The sequence below is a fragment of the Teleopsis dalmanni genome, chromosome 2 (genome assembly GCF_002237135.1).
Source record: "Teleopsis dalmanni isolate 2A chromosome 2, ASM223713v2, whole genome shotgun sequence".
Classification (NCBI taxonomy): Eukaryota; Metazoa; Arthropoda; class Insecta; order Diptera; family Diopsidae; genus Teleopsis; species Teleopsis dalmanni.
In genome coordinates this window covers 181,711,372-181,730,637 of record NC_051847.1, presented here as the reverse complement: position 1 = coordinate 181,730,637, position 19,266 = coordinate 181,711,372, and the positions used below count along the sequence as shown (strand labels likewise).

Here is a 19,266-nt window from a genome sequence, read left to right as displayed (position 1 = left end):
TGAGCTACTCTCTTAGATAAAGCATGAAGCTACAGGTTTTCAAATATTTTCAATCAGAGTTTCAAGTTGATATTCCATATGAACCACTAAATTTTATTTTGGAGTTATATACTTTATTTATTACTTAATAATTCTATTCCATCGTGACGCAATGGACATTAAATTAAAGAAGACGGTATAAGAGACTATGCATTAAGACTACCAATTATATTTATTGCTTTTCTAAAGCGAATCTTAAAATCCACTTAGTGAAGAGGAATAATATTCAAGTATATTAAACGTCTGCACATCAATTTCAACTGACTGTTTTCATATGCCACATGTCTAACAACTGAATTCGGTATCTTGGACTCTTCTTGTAAAAGAACAGAATCAGCTACTAGCTAAATAGTTCTTTATTGGATGCAGCATAGATTAACTTTGAAATAGTCCACCAATCAAAGTAATTTGCAATCCCCATTACTTTCGATATTCCATACATTCGTATATTGAATACGTTATTTACTATTATAATACATAGTTAAACATCGGAACAGTGTTGCTACATCCTCATTACAAACTCGCTGCTTCGTTGTTTGTGTAGTCAACACGATTATAATATCAAGCGTATGTTCTTTAGGAATTTCAAATCAAGCCAGCATACACGGTGGCGACGCAACACTTTAGAGGCCCAGTTCTTTAAAGATCTTAATCTACAACAAGACTTCCCTCTAAATAACATTTTAACCTTTGCCAAAGATTCTAGGGGGTTTTAAACCCTGATTTTCTGCATTATGCAGTAACACAATGCCAAAAGGCCTAACTGGATCACTTACAATCGCTTAGGATAACCTAACCTAGGAACTTTAAAAATTCGTTAATGTTGATTTGCAATACTTCATCACGATTATTAAACAGCGTTTTGACTAAGGTAGCTGTTATCTGCTTTTATACATATTTTCTTTTTCTTTTTCTCTGCTTGTTTGCAGTTATGATAGTATATACCTAGTAAAATTTTTTCCCAAAACGGCTGCCTACACTCCAATAGGTCAGAATCCAATAACAATTGGTGTGAATTTACAGAGATCTCTTGAATTTTTTTTTTAGTGATAAAATTTAGTAAGGGTACTTGAATTTAGCAAAGCAATAGTATACTTAAAATGTACACAAAAACGTTTCCATTTTCAATTATCTATTATCTATTTATATATTTGCAATGGATATTTAAATAGCTTGCTTAAACAGATACAACGGTGCGAACAAATTAGCTTAAATTCTGGGAGATATATAGAATATATAGAAACATAATCTTGTCAAGGCGCAAAGAGAGGTTTTGAAGAAACCTCGCATTTAATAGAGAGTAAAAGTGCACCGACTCAACATAATAGAATCTATGAAATATAATTTAAAAAAATTAAAACTAATGTAACAGCTTTTAGATACGGTACATGTCAGAAGAAATAGCCAAAGTGTCAGCTAAACGCACTAAAACAAAAAAAATTTGAAAAAAAACAAAAAAATTAATAACTCGCAGTACGAAATTGAAAGCTTTTGTGCTAACCATTTCAAAATTAAAAGCGAGATAACGTCAAAACTACAGTTTTATCTTATTTTAAAATAATCTTAATAAAATCTTAACTTATTAAAATCTATATATTGCTAAAACTATTTGTTTGATAGAAATGTTCCGTTATTAGGAACAAGTAATATATTTTCTATTATCCTTAGTTATAAATTTGAAACTATGGGCATTAAAAGTTCAACAGTTTATATCAGCTGAAAAGCCGTTCCTCACATGTTTTGACCTTGCATAGCAATAATTTGTAGTTCACCTTTTGTAATTCTCTTGTATTTATTCAATTTATTATGGAAATTACTAAAAATAGCTTTGCTTTGAATGGAATATTTTGCTGCGGTGCAAGAATGATAATTCATTTTTAATGATTTTTGCAAAGCTAACACACTCCAAAGACAACTACAAAACCCACATACACCGACCGGGTAGTATCTATACACAAAGCCATTCAATATACGCTCGGAGCAGCCATTGTTGGACATTTGCAATGAGTCAGTGTCATGTAAAAATTGCGTTTACACTTCGCAATACATTTCAATTGCGTAGAGAGTGGCGGTGTTGGATTACTGTTAGCCTGACTGCTTGAATGGATATTGTCGAGGTCATTGTCATTAAAATACAAGATATTTTTATTGAATATTTCCTTGTTTGAAATTAGAAAAAGCGACAAGTTTTGTTGTTATTTAATACGTTAGTACGTCTTTGAAACTTAAAACTCAGAAATTAAATGTAATAAAAGTATTAAATAAATTATTAGCATTAAATTTGTACCGGTATATATGTATATAATTTATAACTGCATTCAATTGATTCTTATTGATTGTCTATTGTCTATTAATTTGTCAAAGTGAATGCACTTGATTATTGCTGCAATTTTCCACTCACTCAAGGATTAACAAAAAATATATATTTTTTTCTTTACATTATATTGTATATAATTGTTAGACCAAAACAAAAATGTAACAGAACATAATGTACTATACTCGTACACTGCTATTAATGTATCTTGTAGTTATATCAACTCCCACAATTGCAATAACAGAAAAATATAGATATATGCACTCGTATAATTAAATAATTTATTTATTATTAAATTGCTATCACCTCAAAGTAGTCGAATGAAATATCTATGCAAGCTTTCCGACAACCACAGAGAAATAGTAATAAATAACAACTTTTTAAAGGTATTGGTACCACCAACCAAGCACAGAACGGGTTTCACTTACTCTACAAAAGCCATAAAAAAAGATTATATAGAAAATAAAAGAATAAAAATAAAAACAAACTATTTTTAACTATTATAAAATATTTTCTAAAAGATTTACCAGAATAGCAAGCTCCACTCATAAAATTTAATATAAATTTAATACTAAAGTATCTGCTCAACCAACACCCATATTTACTGTATCTGACCAACGTACTCATACGATACAGTTCAATTGCATTTGAAAGTGAACGCATTGCATAATTTAGTAAAATTCCAACACAGCACAATGCAAGAGTGCGGTATCTACTATTTGCCTTAGTACGAGTACCAACTTCCACTGTCATGTGCAAAAAGCACGTATCTAAAAAATGGAAAAACATAAAGAAAAGTTTGCTATAAGTATCTTTTTTATTAATAATACTACACTACCACTACACACGCATAGCTTATAAATAATTGTATAAATCTTTAAAAAAAAAATTCATTTTAAAGGCAAATACTCTTAAAAATATGCACTTTTGTATAGATTTATTACATTTTATTTTATTTTTATTTTATTATAGTATTATAGTGCATTTCAATTGAATTTATCTACGTAATACTAAAAATACTGAATTTAAAACAAGTTCGAGCATAACTTTTTAAACCGATTTTACTTGAACTAATTCAGGCGGAACGTTTTGCTTTGCAGTTTTACAATAGTTATTAGATACTTCAGAATGCAGTGTAAAAAAATCAAAACATTCCGGTAAGTAAAAATTTTCTAATCAATATTATGTGCGCCAATCACCAAGCTTTACAACAACAATAAGATTGATTGTATTAAGTAATTTTTAAAAAATATTTTATAATTTATAAATTCGACAAGAATAATTAAGTAAGTTGTTGATATTCAGATGTCTGAGTTGGTGAATCAGCACCTTTACTCTATTTTATCTGTGGACAGTTTTAAGTCACACTAAATACGGGGCTTTACGGGGCTTTATAATATGATGGATCTGATGTCTTTGTATCTGCCTATATTTATCAAATTTCGCTGTATTTTTAGGACACTGAGTGTTGGATTATTGTGACTGTCAATTGTATTGAACAGTTTTCAGAGCACGATCTTTAATGTATTTTTCAACTGAATCCACTCTCAGATCTCTGTGGATATCGGGTCCTCTTACATACCATGGGGCGTTAACCAGTTTTCTTAAGACAATATTTTGCCCTCTTTGAAGAATTTTTAAAGTTTAGCTTGGCGCTTGGCAAAACGCTATACTGCCATAGAGTAGTCCTGGTTTAATAATTTGCTTACATATGCTAACTCTATTCTTTATGTTGAGCTTTTTGCTGCTGATGAGCGGGTGAAGGGAGTGTAATATTCGGGCAGCTTGAGCTCGTTTGGACTTCAAATGTGCTTTCCAGGAGTGCTTGTTATCAAAGGTTATGCCTAGGTATTTGAGAGTATCGGCCCATTCTATTTCTTGTTCTTCTACCTTTAATTTTCTGGGAGCTTGGCGGCGCTTCCTGGTAATAAAAATTGCCCGAGTCTTTTCTGCGTTCAGTTTTATTTTCCACTTTTTAAAATACTGAACAAGCACGTCAATGTGACCCTGTATGGTATTGGAGACATTGCAGGCTATTTTGTCTGAGTACACAATACAAGTATCGTCAGCATAGAGCGATAGCATAGAAGGTTCGAGTTTCGGTATGTCTGCAGTGAACAGGCTATAGACTACTTATAGATAAACAGAGAGCACCAATTTTAAAGCTTTTTGCTATTTACATACTTAAGAAAAATAAAATTTTAAAGCTTTTAAAAAGCTAATTTAAAACCTTTATTACTAGATCCATATATGTTTCATAAAAACTCCATCGCTTGACGTTAATCTGATGCTAAATAATATTTCTTTGTGTCTGCTTAATACACATTACTACTACAATTTCAGTCTCGTACATAAAATGCATCTCTTCTTAAGGCAAAACTAACCATGTTCTTTTCAGAACTGTTGCCTCACCTTCTTCTTATTTTAAGGAAACATATTTTGTCCCCACGGTTTAGCCAAGTCAGTGCAATTATTACCTATAACGGTGACACAATGCACTGACGATTATATAGTTTATAAACGATCGTTTGTATGCAGTAGATATTGCCTACTCTTGAAGAATCAACGATTTTGTAGAGTTTCTTTTTAGAAATACTAAATTAACGTTAATATTTTTATATAAAACATAATTAACCAGAGGATGCAGCAAAGGGACCTCAAGGAACCAACTTTTTTCGGTTATTTTTCATACAACAACAAAACAGATGTAGTCAGTATATAATCTATTTTGATGGCATTATGTACCAAATCTAGGATGGTAGATTAATTTTGAGACGATCAAATATAACAGTGCTATCATACTTGCAATTTCTAATAATGTTTATATTGACAGCATATGTATAGAGTAGCTAACTTAAAAATGATCACTTTAATAACGAAATTAAATCAGTAACAGATTAATCATTAACCTTTTTTAAACAATCACATGATATTAACAGCTACAAGAAAGTTTAAATATACCTTAACAGATTGACTGCCACTTCTCTATATCACTCTATTGTTACCTATCTTATCGGTAAATGCAACATCTTACGCAGCTATCAAAAACTACTTTTCAATCATACAATTTAATAAGGCCATTATAAATAAGTTGAGACCATTATAAATAAGTTGATTCCAAAATATTGTAAAATTCATTAGGTATTTATTACTAATATGTTATCGATATGTTATTATTAAGAAATTCAAAAAAAACTTTTTAAGATTCTTCAAAAACCTCTGTCTTAAATATTTAATAATTATAGTATGTATGATATATATATATGTCAGTCGATATAAGTGGTCCTCATTTGTATCATGTAAATGTTGAAATATATCTCATACCAACAAATTATCGCTTTTCATAAAAAAAGAAATTCTAACGAAAATCTTCTAAGTGTTCAAAATAACATATGTCTAAAGAATGAGGAGTATATCTTTCCATTAAGCTAAATAACATGTAGGTACTTATATTGTACTGGTTTACTGGAGTTTTAAGTAATATTGATATTATAATATAGAGGTATAAGCTATACTTAATATTACAGGAAAGAGGTTTGACATAAGTAAATTATATCATGTATTTCTAAACTTAATATACAGGATATTCAAAACACAATACTATATCGGAAATAGTACAAATAATTATTATATAGTTTTATGTTCCTTACAATATTATAATATGATATCGCAAAGTAAAATATAATTTGAATCATACCTTCTGCTCAAAAAGTAAAACACTAAAATTTAAATTTTATTCCAAATTTATTTTATCTCCTTCAAAATATGCTTCTTCTGAAGCGATATACATATGCCAATTCAATCGACTCAAAACGCTTACCACGAAGGAACAATTTGAGTTTCGGGAACAGGAAAAAGTCGCACGGATCCAGATCTGGCGAATATGGTGCCTGAGCGATGACAGTGGTGCCGTGTCTGGTCAAAAAATCGCGTATAACAAGAATTTTTCATAGTAAAAATCGCTAAATGCACTTGAAGTAGTCTCACATTAACAGCTGCTGTAAACAAACTAATTGACAGATGGCGCTCAAATTTATTTATTCGCAGATGGCGCTCAAATATGTCAAGAAAGGGTGTACCAACATAACAAAAAAAACATAAAAATTTTTGAAAAAGGTCTATTACTTAAGGAGTAGTTAACAAACAACAAAATCTTTTTAAGCAGAAAGTATCCCATTTTTTTTAATCACAACACCGAAGCAATATAAGGTCAGAGTTCTTATACACATTATTTATTTTCAAATGTTTCTCTCCAATATCTTTATTTAACATTACGCAAAGGAGTTTTTTCAGACAATTTATCTCTTTATCATCTCAGCAAATCTTTCATTGTATTCTTCTTTCTGTATCTAATTCTGTAATTTGTAATAAATCTTTTAATATATTTTAATTACGTACAACTTCTTACTGTAATATTATTTTTTTTCATTCTATACATAAGAGTACCACCGATCATAGTCTGAACTCAAAATATACATCAAATAATTTTTTTATAGAATGTTTTAAACTGTCATTACACACTTCTAGCATCTATACTCAATATCCCCTGTTTAATGCCGATCCCATGAGAATTCTTATGATCACTGATTGATTAAGTTAATTTTAATTTCTAATTATTTATCTTTTTATTGATTTGGCATATTTTCTATACAAAATCTTTAATGATCTTAATAATATGTAAAGTTTATAACCTAGTATATGTACTATGTTCTCAGATTTCAACACAATGTTTCTACGAACTTATATATAATATTGTAGGATTTTATTGAACACTGTTGCGATAATACATAAAAATTTTTTAACAAACTTAAAAATTATATATATATTTTAAATACTCATATATATTGTATAAAATATATTCTGAGTTTACACGCTGCAAATCAGCCCATAGCTTTAGAAAATTTTATTATCTCCGGTTGCGCAAAGCCGATCGGGAGGTAGTAGCTCAACCTATTATCTATAAAGATTCAAAATACACTATAAAATAAATAAACTATGAAAAACTCATTTATTTGATAGACAGTTTGTATTAATGTTTATAAATAATAAATTTTCTTACTTGAAATTGTTTAAAATTCTAACAAATCCATATTATCTATAGTTATCTATACCACACTGTTAAACGCAAGTATTAATAAATGATCTCTAATTGATTTAGCAAAATGTACAATAACTTAATTATTGTAAATTATAGTAATTTTTGGAAAAATACTTTAGTTGAGTTTGATATATTCCTTAATTAACAACAAAGACTATATTTAAAAATAATAGTTTACTAAAATATAAAATCAAACAAGCTGCGGGTCAAAGGTACTAGAAGAGAAAGAGAAATAATAATTAGCAATGAATGTGAATGAAGTGATATATTAAGGTTATAACAACTATTAATTAAGTAAAATATGAAAACCTTTTTGATTGTTCGCTGGAACTACATAAGTAACTGATTAACTTCAATGTTAGATGGAAGGGCATTTATTTAATAGCAATTATAATTTTTAGAAAGAAATAATTCAATTTATTATTGATCATTTAATAATAAGTTAATATTCACATTAATCTACGAAATCGTATTACATACATTGTTTACAACAATACCTAAATTTTGTACTATTCATATATGTAATGTTAATATACATACTATTTCCCATTAATATAGTCTACTACCCATTTTTATACTCTACTACTTATATGTTGACATCGAAGTAGAATACATGAAGTTCTACAACATAGATTTCTATTAGGGGTAGAAATTTCTATTCTAGCAAATAAATCTAATAGAAAAATTGAAACAATCTTGAAAAAAATCAATAATACGCAACATTTTATTTAAAAAAAGTTTCGTATATATACATATGTATTCGTTTATATATATTTACTTATATACATATTACAATTTATAATAAAATAAAACATAAAATTTAGTGACTGATATTTGCAAAAGCATTGATAACAAATCAGTCGAAGTCTCTTAAGTAAGACATATCTTTAGTATTTGTTAAATAATTTTTTTTGTTAAACTAAATCATATTATACAACAGCTTATTAAACTCCTCCAACAAATTTTCAATACGACTATTTACGCCCCGTATAGTCCACACTATATGAACCACTCCAAATATCAATATTCTTAATGGCGGGATGATGGAATGTAGGACCATTATTATATGAATTGTAATTTGGCTGATGGTAGGGTTGTTGGTACGATTGTTGATAGGGTTGTGGTTGATAACGTGGCTGAGGAGGTGGTGGTGGAGGTGGATTATAATATTGTGGTCTGTATTCTTGTCGTGGTGGCTGTGGTGGTGGTGGGGGAGCATAAGAGGGTTGTTGATATGGTTGTTGATAATAGTTATTGTTATTATTATTATTTAAACTAAATTTGCTTGCAGCAATTGGTCGATTAAATTTTTGGTCTTTATAATAAACGGCGGGATCTTCACGATATTGGCCATCATCAATTTCGTTTGGTCCTAATGGATATGGATTGTTACTGGTTAGTGTTGGAGGTGGTACGTTAATATCACTTCCTAAAATTGTAAGCAAATGTAAAGAAAATTTTCTATTAAAAATAAAAATATATTTTGCATACCGGCTGGTTCAAAACCTCGTTTACTGGCACCATATTCTATTTCACGTACTTGACCCTGATCATCTACGAAACCATATTTGCCAAAGACTTCGCCATTAGCATATTTTGTTTCAATTTTGAAACTTTTGTCGGCGGCTTCATAACCATATGTGTATGAACCATCATCGTTATGGCGATCGATTTGTTTTAATATCGGTACTGGGGTTGTGTAGTCTCTGTGCTGCGCATAGGCAATGTTCAATGTTGCCAAAATGCAGGAAACTATTAACTGAAAAGTAAATTATTTTTTAATTCACATGTATAATAAGTAGAATATATATTAAAAAATAGAAATACATAGAATATATATAGACAATGTATATAAAGAATAATCTATTATTGTTTTTAAGCCATATAGTAGCACACGAATCCATAGATTATTATAAATAGAACCAACAAAGAATCCATATGTCTATGGTGAATTTTAAGTTACCACATTTTTTAAAACACACAATTTTCCTCTCCAACAAATCGACCCACTTTGTTGTATTCATACATATTAGGCGTAAAAAAAAAAATTTAGATAAAAAACACAATTTTCCTTTTATTTATTAAAAATTTATACAATATATATTAAAAGTGAACAACTTTTAGATTTGTATGTTAATGTTAAGCCCTTTAGTCATCTACTTCACTCTTTTCCATGTATTCTGAAATCCACGATCCCCTATTCGGAATCTATTCTCTATGCATTCCTGGGTGTTGGTTTTTAACTATTGCAGTTACAAATGATTTACGAAGATACTCAAACTTTAAGACAAATATTAAAAAAGAAACTCAACGAGAGAATTGTTGGGTACTCCGATGCTTCGATAAACTCTTCATAAGTTGCCATGGTGAAAGAATAGTTGGAATTCAACAGTTACTTTCTATACATTTATCCAGAAATACAAACGAAACAACTACATTGGTTAAGAGACGACTGACTTCCAACGTTATAATATCTTTTTTTAGTTTTTAAATTTTGCTCCACATTAATCTTGTAATTTTATGTGAAAATATTTATTCGTATTCTTGGGCACCAGCGTTATTAACAACGACGTTAGTAATTAGTGTGACCCCACCTATAATAACGGTAGTGTTGATGCATGTTGTAAGACATTTTGAAATTGCATATATTTTAAAAATAGTAAACTTGATTTTAACAATTTAATAGTAAATATACTAACATGCTAGGCGTCAGTATGTTGCACTTTGAAGTAGAAATTATTGATACGTCTAAAACGTATCATACATCTAACGTCTATAACGTCTATTATATCATATATAAGTTTTACATTAGTTAGTCTGATATGCGTTTGACATATAACGTCTATAACATAATGTATGATATAAGTTTTATATTAATTACTCTCAGATTATGGATAAACATAGCACATATATTTGCACGATAGAATATCTTTATGATTTTATTAAATGTCTTTGTATTTCGGTGGACGATGCTTCTCGATACGTTATCTGACTTTATAATTAATGTGTCAGGAAATTTATGTACAGAAAAATAAAATTATTTTAATTATTTTTTATAGAAATCTTCATATCAAAAAAATCCTTTTAAATATATTTAAAAATACTTTTTAATGAATATAAAACTCAAAAAATCGTTGTTGCATTGAATATTTTTATAAAAAATTGCTACAATTAATGCAGTTTAGAAATAAAATTTATTTGCTATATAAACTACATTTTTGCAATAGCTTAACTACAATACATTTCAAGGCCGTACGAGTTTTGCTATCCATTTTACAAATTATAAATATTTATTTATTTCAATGGGTTCCATTAGAGAGCAACCATTACCTACCATTAACCTAGCCGTAAACCGTATTCATTGTATCTCTAAGATAAAGTAAGGCAAATGCAATGAAAATAATTTCGACCAGTTACATACTCGTATATTACGAAGTAGTAAACTTTTTCTATACATGTAATTTGTATCTTTTTTTAGTTTAAACTTGTTTTAACATTTTTTTAACTCTACATCATTTTAGTTGGGGTGTGCTTAGCTGTCTACTGTCCATTTCTACTGTCTGTCCATGTATTTATCACGGGAATTATTACTTACTCATATGTCTTTTGAATATTGCCCCATATTAGGCACGTGCCAGCTGCACTTTTATAATACAATTTTAATAGATTACCGAGATATTATATGCAACATGTTTAATCAGCATTTTTTACTAAATTATTGTGTTTACTTTATAAATCACATTTTCATAATTAATTCTTGCATATTGAATTTAATTTTAAAAGGTGTTTATATTTTTTTAACAAAACTGCAACCGAACTATTAAAAAGGAAAGTTTAAACTAAAAGATTTCAATGATTTTCATATAAAAGATACACTCCACTAACATGACTATACTCGTACTTAAGACCATAAAACCTATAATAGTTTTCATTTAAATAATTTCATGTTTTGATCGTAAATGCTCTATGACTAATATTAAAATGACTAATCTAATAAATAAACATACCTATATACATACATATATATCAGTAATAAAAATATTGAATAGTACTAAGTTTTAAAAGTTATACAATTTATAAATTCATCATCTCACAAATTTGTTACAGAAAGGTATGGAGTATGATAGTTATAGATATTTTACTACTCCACGAAATTAAATTCTATTCTTCTCAAGCTACAATATTTTAAAATATTATTTAATTATATATATTTTTTAAATAATGTAATAATTTTTGTTCATAAGTTATTGTGATAAAAACATTATTAAGTCCCTATATAACAGTTAACAGAACCTTTCCTCAAACTTCAGATATGAATACAAATATATCTTAACGGTATATTACATTGTTTTTCTTAGATAAAAAAAAACCATACAATTAAAATTTATTTCGTAATTTGGTTAGGTTGCATAGAAATCATGTAATTGTATTTTAACAAAAACAAAAATATAATTCTCATCAAGTTTAAGTTACTTGAATATATTTATCAGTTTTATTTATTGATATAATATGTTTATGATTATTTTAATATTTTGGTGATATATTAATATGTTTGCATTTCTCCAATTGTTTAGACGTTTGCAGTTTTTTGAATGACAACTTTATAATTTCTTATGGAGGATTGAGTGTTTTGTTACTATTAAATAATTAGTATGTGAATTTCAACTAGATAATTGTCTTTTGCCACAATTTTCTGGAGAGTATCTATACCAAATTGTACAATAAATTCAATTGTTATAATTTTGTTATAAAAAAATTATAATGATGGTTATAATTTTCGCATATAAAAAGAATAGTTTAATATACCAATTTCTAATTTTATGCGTGAAAAATTATAATTCTTATTTGGTTTATATAATATAATGCATTAAAAGAAACAAAATTGTGATAAATTAACAGTGTTGTTTATATTTTAATGCAATATGTCTGTAAATAGGTATTCGGTTTTAATATTACAAATAATTTTCTTTTTTTTTTTATTGTTTTAAGTATTGAACTTTTCTAAATAAAAATTGACCAATAATAATAATAGAAAATATTAGCAAAAAACTTTACTATATTTTTATACTATATTTTAATTGTTTAATTACTATAAGATAATTGTTATACTAATTTGTATTAGATTATTGTTTTGTTTTTTTTACCACCATTTCCTAACAACTACTTCAATTCATCAACAAAAGTATAACTATTGTAGACTGTATTATAAATTAAATTTGAAATTAAAATTTATAAAAGAATTATAATTACAGTTTTCACACAAAGAACGACTTTAACATTTTAATAAACTAGTTCTGCTTTACAAACAATTTTTTTAAGCTCAAGGACGGAATATTTAAATATATTTTTTATAAACAAGATACAAATACATATAACAATTAAATCAAGTAAACTTTTCTATAAATTAATTTTAATGTTTAATGTATATTATTCAATACGAAAATGTCAATGCAAATTTTGACATTAAAATAAAAATTATTTAAAATTGCGTTCTATTTATAATATATTTATAAAGTAATTATAATTTAATTATTTTTTTATAAATCAAAATAAGTTAATAAGATAACGCAATTTTAACTTAACTTAAAAATAAAAATACATCCCAAGTTTATAGAAAATTATAATTTTTTTTATTAATTTTGTAATTTGTATTGAAACTTTCTAATGAGTTATTACTGCTCTTATATACATATTTAAATAGAAATATAAAAATTTAAAAAAATTTTTTTGCTCATATATTCTAATTGTTAATATATATATATATATTAAGATTCCTTGCTATATTAGAACAACAGACATGCATAGAGATCTAAGAATCAACTCAGTGAAAAAATATATCAAGAACAGAGCGCTAAAATTATTCACAAAAGTTGATACGTTGCCCAACCCCCGCCCTAACAAACCTTAAGTCCACATCAGCACAGCAAGATATGCTGATCTACGGTCCGTCATCAATTAAAAGATAAATAAATGATAATAATTCTAGTATAGTTAAAGCTTAGTGTGGAGCAGGAATAAGCCCCCACCCCCAGCCAAAAGAGAGTAAAAGTGCGCAATAGCACTAACTCACATCACAACAACAACAAGAACAACAACATATATATATTTAAATCATTTAAATTTTTTAATGTTAAAGTGTTTTTTCTACAATATATCAATCAATCAATCCAGTACGTTCCCAGGGGAACATAGGTCCATATGTGGTTACAGTTGTACCTATCGCATTGATTCTGTTTGAACGAGAGTTTCGCACCTCCAAATCGTTCAATATGAGTACCGCGCTACGTTGTGGAATAGAGGTTTTTTCCACACGAGGGTGTTTTCCCCATTTATATGGAAGAAGAGAGGTCAATGAACATACCATCCAAAAAAATAGTTATCCAAAAGCTCCAATATTTCAATATTTGTTAGTCCATTAAAAATTAAACAAAACATATAATTAAAATATGTTTATTTAAATGTATACGCAAACTATATTAAAAGAATGGATATTCAATATAAATATAAATAAAATTGAATAAGGACTATTATCTCTATATAACATATGTCTACTATATATATCTTCTATATAATTATTATTACTCACACTTGATATTTTATTTAAAGCCATATATTTTTAAAACTTGGTTAATAATTGGTACATAATTCTTAATTAACACATAATATATAATTTAAAAGATTATATTGTCTTGTTTTTCATTGTTAGTCAAAAAACTATCACTACTCATTTTTATAATCATCCGTTTATAATGATTCGTACAATTATTAAACTTTTCGCCTAAGCCGACTATTGAACTCTATTCGAACTTTTCATATCTTCGAATCTAACCCTTATATTGTTTTTATTTTATTTATTTATTATTTATTGAATAATAATGCAAACATTTTAAAGTCAGTTAAAAATTCGAGTTTTGGAATTGAATTGGACTTTATTTAAGAAGTGTTGGAAAGGTTTATAAACTACAATTTAGTTTATATTTATAATTCCAAATAGAAAATCCTCTTTGTGTAAAATCAACTTTTCAATAGTGTATTGAAAGTAGTAAAACACTCCACACCTGATGTATTTTTTTGAGATATTGTTTTAAGTCTGTTAATATTAAAATTTTTTTTTGACTCCATACAACTCGTTAAACATTAGTTTATATCCCATCCCTAGTATATAACTGCAGGTGAGCTATTTCGAGGTATTAAATTCCTAACTATAAATATATTTATGAATACATTATCTTAACTTTAATTATTATTCCAAGATATTTCGATTTTCGATTAAACTCCTGTTATAGTTTTATTTGATACATTACGCCTTAGATATTAATGCAAACAATCCATTTTTTAGTAATTATTTGTAAATTGTTATATATAAGATATAGCAATTTAAAATATTTGTAGAGTTGTTAGTAAATTAATTTATAAATTAAAATTGTTGGTACCATAAAACCTTTTTCTATTCGAAAATTGATTTATTGTCGTAGAACAGAAAATTTGTGAATGACTATTAAAAATTATTAGTTCAGTTCTGTGAGATTGTACAAAAATCTATTAATATTTATATGATGTAACTTCATATACAGTATATAGCATAATTTTTATGACTCACAAATATCTGTATATTATAATTCATTTATTGCGTCATAATAAATAAACTTACCAATTTCAGCATAGTATCCGTAAGAGTATCTGCTCTATATTTAACACCAAAATAATTTTTAAAAATTCACAAAATAATTTCGTTATTTCGTTATTTCACACGTAAACAGTCTGTGTTGGTTTGCAAAATTTATAATAATTTAAAGTTTTTTTTTTTTTGTATAGAAGTTTTTTTATTAAAAGCCAACGTTGCTAAACCAATCTTTACCTGTTCGAAAAACAATTTCAAACTGAAATGGTAAAGTGCACTGCAAATTGTATCTAAACAAAAAATGAAGAAAAAATCTATTGTAGAAATAGAATTTTTTTAAACAAATTTTACACTTGCACGAGACTCTGCGAAACAACGTACTCAAAAGAAAATCAAGGCGTTGTACGCTTTTATACCAAAGTCCGTTCGCAAGCGGAAAATAACAACAGAGCTGAATTAAGTTCGGTTAAGAGCGATCAGCTGCGATATCTGGTAAACAAACCTGGCCACCAAACCATATTGTATGTGAGGCAATAGAGTTGCAGATACTGGAGCAAAAATTGGACTCGCTTTTGCTAGTTTGGTTCTGGCGTTGTAAAAACTGAGCTACTTTAGTTGCGCTTGCAAGTGTGCAATGCAAATACTGGGCGAAGTTACTTTGGAATGCAGTCAAGAAAAATTTCATCTGTATAGGAATTCAACAATTATACGCCCGCTTGAGGTACGAGTATCTAACTACAATTACAATTAATAAATTACATTATGCTGAAACGTATCAGTAAGCAATGGGTGTCCGCTTATGTATGTGTAGTGTTTATGTATAAAATCCAAATAAACGCGTCATTTTGCGATATTAAAATCATGATTTGTAGACATTTTCAAAACATTATTAAACTAAAAGCGGAGCACATTATGAGGAATGAGAAAGTGAAGCGTAAATATCTCAAATAGTTTCAATTAACGTTGATAGCATTGCATATTTAAATATATCAACTATAAACTACATATATAATAATAAATTTAATCGAATAAATTACACAATTTTGCTAAGTATCAAATAAAAATATTATATATTACCATAATTTACACAGGTGACAGGTTTTAATATTATAATTGATGTACACTCACAATTATAACATATTTACTACATGAAAGCATGCATAAAGTATCTGTAAAATTTTTACACTTCCGTGTAAACCACTATTTTGAAAGTACTTACGAAATATGTGAGATAAAGTCCTAACCGTCATACTGTAAACCTATTATGTCAGCTATTGAAAATCGCCTCAATTTTAAATGGAATAAAACAAATACTGGTTTAATAACTACGAAATTTGGTACTACAAAGTGCATTTAGTTCTTCATTGCACCAATTTAAGATTGCTAATAGTTCAATTTTTATGTTGAGACCAGTTGAGTCAGTGTACTTCAACACTTTTACTCTCTAATAACTGCGGCGTTCCTTCATAATCCCTCTCTACACTTTGACTGAATTATTGTTTATCACTTCATCAGCCCAAGCAATAACAGACCTCAGATCTGCATACCTCCCCGAGGAGCGTGTAACCATTTTCTACACTTTGACTGAATTATTGTTTATCACTTCATCAGCCCAAGCAATAACTGACCTCAGACCTGTATACCTCCCCGAGGAGCGTGTAACCATTCGAAGATTCGAAAACGCGTAAATAATTTCAGGGCTCTATCCTTTATGTATTTTTTGATCAGATCAAATTAAATTAAAAATAATAGATTTACTTCTCAACAAATTTAAAATTTATCTATGTTCATACGTGCATATAAACACAGTTATAAATTGGAATAATAAAGTCAATTATATTAACCACAGCAACAGCAGCTATGCTTTATTTTAGTTCTGAGCAAAATCGTTATATGTGTATACACTTGAGTATCTATAGATTTTTTATTGATTTATTTTAAATTGTATTTTTCTAGTTTCAAATTAACAATTTATATTCAAAATTTAAAGCACTAAACATAAACACTTAAAAAAAATTAATTTTTATCCAATAAACATTAAACCACTTATCTTATAAACTTAAAGCAATTAGTAAGTTGAAAAAGTGAAAGTAAAAGTGAAATTAATACTAAATACTAAATACAAGTTACGATCAAATTTATACGAATTTAGGATATTAATAATAAGATCAAGCTGACATATTAAGACCAACTCCAAGTTCGATCAAATTTATATGAATTTAGGATATAATTAATAAAATCAAATTGACATATTATGGAAACTATTGTTTCAGGACCGTAAGTTATCAATGATGAAGTTTATTATAACGTAGAAAATACTTTGCACCACAACTCAGTTGGTCTATTATGCTACGGAATGACAGCGTATTTTATTTTTTGACAATATATGTGTATATGTATTACATGTATCTTCAACTTTCGGGAGAGATATCAATCACGTTTGATGTTTATAACTCCTGATATATACCGGCAATAGATGAGATAATACACATCATAGTCAAATTTATTTATAACAGTTTAAGAAAATAAAAATAAACTTAAATTTAGGTAAGGACTTAGAAAAAAAATGGCCCTTTCAATTTCCAATTACTTACTTAGTTAGCCATTACAGATGTGAGCCGTCCTTGACCGTTCCGAGTAGCCTCCGCCGGCCAGCCTGATTTGTTGCTTGCTGTCGCCAGTTGATAGTACCGAGCGCTCCTAAAACGTTGGTCACCTGATCCTTCCACCGAAATTGGCCATTACAGATGTGAGCCGTCCTTCACCGCTCCGAGTAGCCTCCGCCGGCTAGCTAGATTTGTTGCCTGCTGTCGCCAATTGGTAGTACCGAGCGCCCCTTAAACATTGGTCACCTGGTCCTTCCACCAAAGAAACGGACGTCGGCTACCGCGTTTTCCACCTGTGGGTATCGAATTAAACAGCTTACTAGCCGGATGACTTTCTTCCATTGCAATTTCCAATTACTTACATTATTTGCGTTAGATCCTTCCAGTTGGATCTATGTAATAGTACTCTTGTTGTGAAGAAAAAGAGAAAAGCAAAAAGTATTTATTACAATTCAAGTTTATTATTTACAGTTCAAGAATGATAAGTTTTGTTAGAACTTTCTGCAACAGTATCGGTCCAAAAAATTTAGTAGAGTCTAAGGAAGATCGCTGTGAGTTATGTGTTTCTCTATTAAAATGTAGTGTATGAAAATTGTTATATTGATCATCTTTTATATAGACAAATTAAATGTTTGGTTATTGTTGAAATTAAAATAATATACAATATAGTACAATATATTTAATATTTAGGAATATTATTAGTATAATGCTAATATTAAATTAAATTTTTATTGTGATATATATATTAATCACATGATTGTATTATTTTCACTTCAACAAATGATAATAATAGTACGTATTATTAAAACTGAAGAATAATAACAGAGGTCATTAGGATCGAGATCGTTGTTTTGATTTAACTTTTTTCAGTAGTTCCTCCACATCTACAGATAATTTTTTAATAACATCTTCGAGTAAGTCTATACGATTTGCTAAACTAAACAAATATATAATACTATAGTATGTATATGTATATAACTTTAATATATTTTGTACTTAATAATTTTTCGTCTTTCTTCATCCCTTATATAATTTTCAAAATACCTAAAAGAAAATATTACCATTTTAAATATTTTATACAAAAATTCTGAATTAATCTTACTCTCTTACAACAAAACTTTCAGTCATATTCGACGGTTCATTAGTTGGTTGATGGGTTGTATTCTGATCCACCGATGTGGGTTTTGGTTCAGCAACTACTTCAGTGGATTCATTCAATACTGTTGTTACTTCTTGTTGTCTCTTTCTGTTCGTTAACATTCTCTGTCTTAACTTTTTCATAGCATTAGACAGGTAAGTATTTAATTCTCTTGGTCCTGACTTAATATCATTTTTAATTGTATTATAAGTATCAAATATAATAGCCAAAAACATATTCTACAAAATATATATACAAATATCACAATCTAATGATTTCTAAAAACAAAAAAATTATCTTACCATTAGTATAAAATAAACCAGCGCTATATATGAAATGAAAAAAATTGGACCTAATGTAGGACTACCGTATTCCAAATTAGTATAATCGAAGGTACCCATCATAATGCTCATTAGTGTGCTTAAAGTATTCAGTAAAGTACTAAACTCT

General features: G+C 28.1%; 2 protein-coding genes across 2 annotated transcripts; both read right to left on the bottom strand.

Annotated features, from left to right (window-relative positions):
- Nucleotides 1-8,227: 8,227 nt before the first annotated feature.
- LOC119681455 (altered inheritance of mitochondria protein 3-like) lies at nucleotides 8,228-15,455 on the bottom strand. Its single transcript, XM_038094656.1, has 3 exons — nucleotides 15,103-15,455; nucleotides 8,943-9,210; nucleotides 8,228-8,880 (listed from the first exon to the last, which is right to left on the bottom strand). Exons 1-3 carry the CDS (start codon nucleotides 15,112-15,114, stop codon nucleotides 8,426-8,428), a joined length of 735 nt encoding a protein of 244 aa, XP_037950584.1. The 5' UTR covers nucleotides 15,115-15,455; the 3' UTR covers nucleotides 8,228-8,425.
- A 2,993-nt stretch (nucleotides 15,456-18,448) lies between these two features.
- On the bottom strand, nucleotides 18,449-19,231 carry LOC119686463 (polycystic kidney disease 2-like 1 protein). Its single transcript, XM_038101046.1, has 4 exons — nucleotides 19,119-19,231; nucleotides 18,781-19,055; nucleotides 18,675-18,722; nucleotides 18,449-18,615 (listed from the first exon to the last, which is right to left on the bottom strand). The coding sequence occupies exons 1-4, from the start codon at nucleotides 19,227-19,229 to the stop codon at nucleotides 18,510-18,512; spliced, it is 540 nt and encodes a 179-aa protein (XP_037956974.1). The 5' UTR covers nucleotides 19,230-19,231; the 3' UTR covers nucleotides 18,449-18,509.
- Nucleotides 19,232-19,266: the final 35 nt, after the last annotated feature.

What these genes read in the sequence shown, in the direction of transcription:
- LOC119681455 (XM_038094656.1), bottom strand. An exon ending in ACGAGGTTTTGAACCAGCCG is followed by an intron (nt 8,881 to 8,942) that starts GTATGCAAAATA and finishes TTACAATTTTAG; the next exon opens with GAAGTGATATTAACGTACCA.
- LOC119686463 (XM_038101046.1), bottom strand. Translation starts at nt 19,229, where the DNA reads ATGAGCATTATGATGGGTACCTTCGATTATACTAATTTGGAATACGGT. An exon ending in TGGTTTATTTTATACTAATG is followed by an intron (nt 19,056 to 19,118) that starts GTAAGATAATTT and finishes TATATTTTGTAG; the next exon opens with AATATGTTTTTGGCTATTAT. An exon ending in GAAAGTTTTGTTGTAAGAGA is followed by an intron (nt 18,723 to 18,780) that starts GTAAGATTAATT and finishes ATTTTCTTTTAG; the next exon opens with GTATTTTGAAAATTATATAA.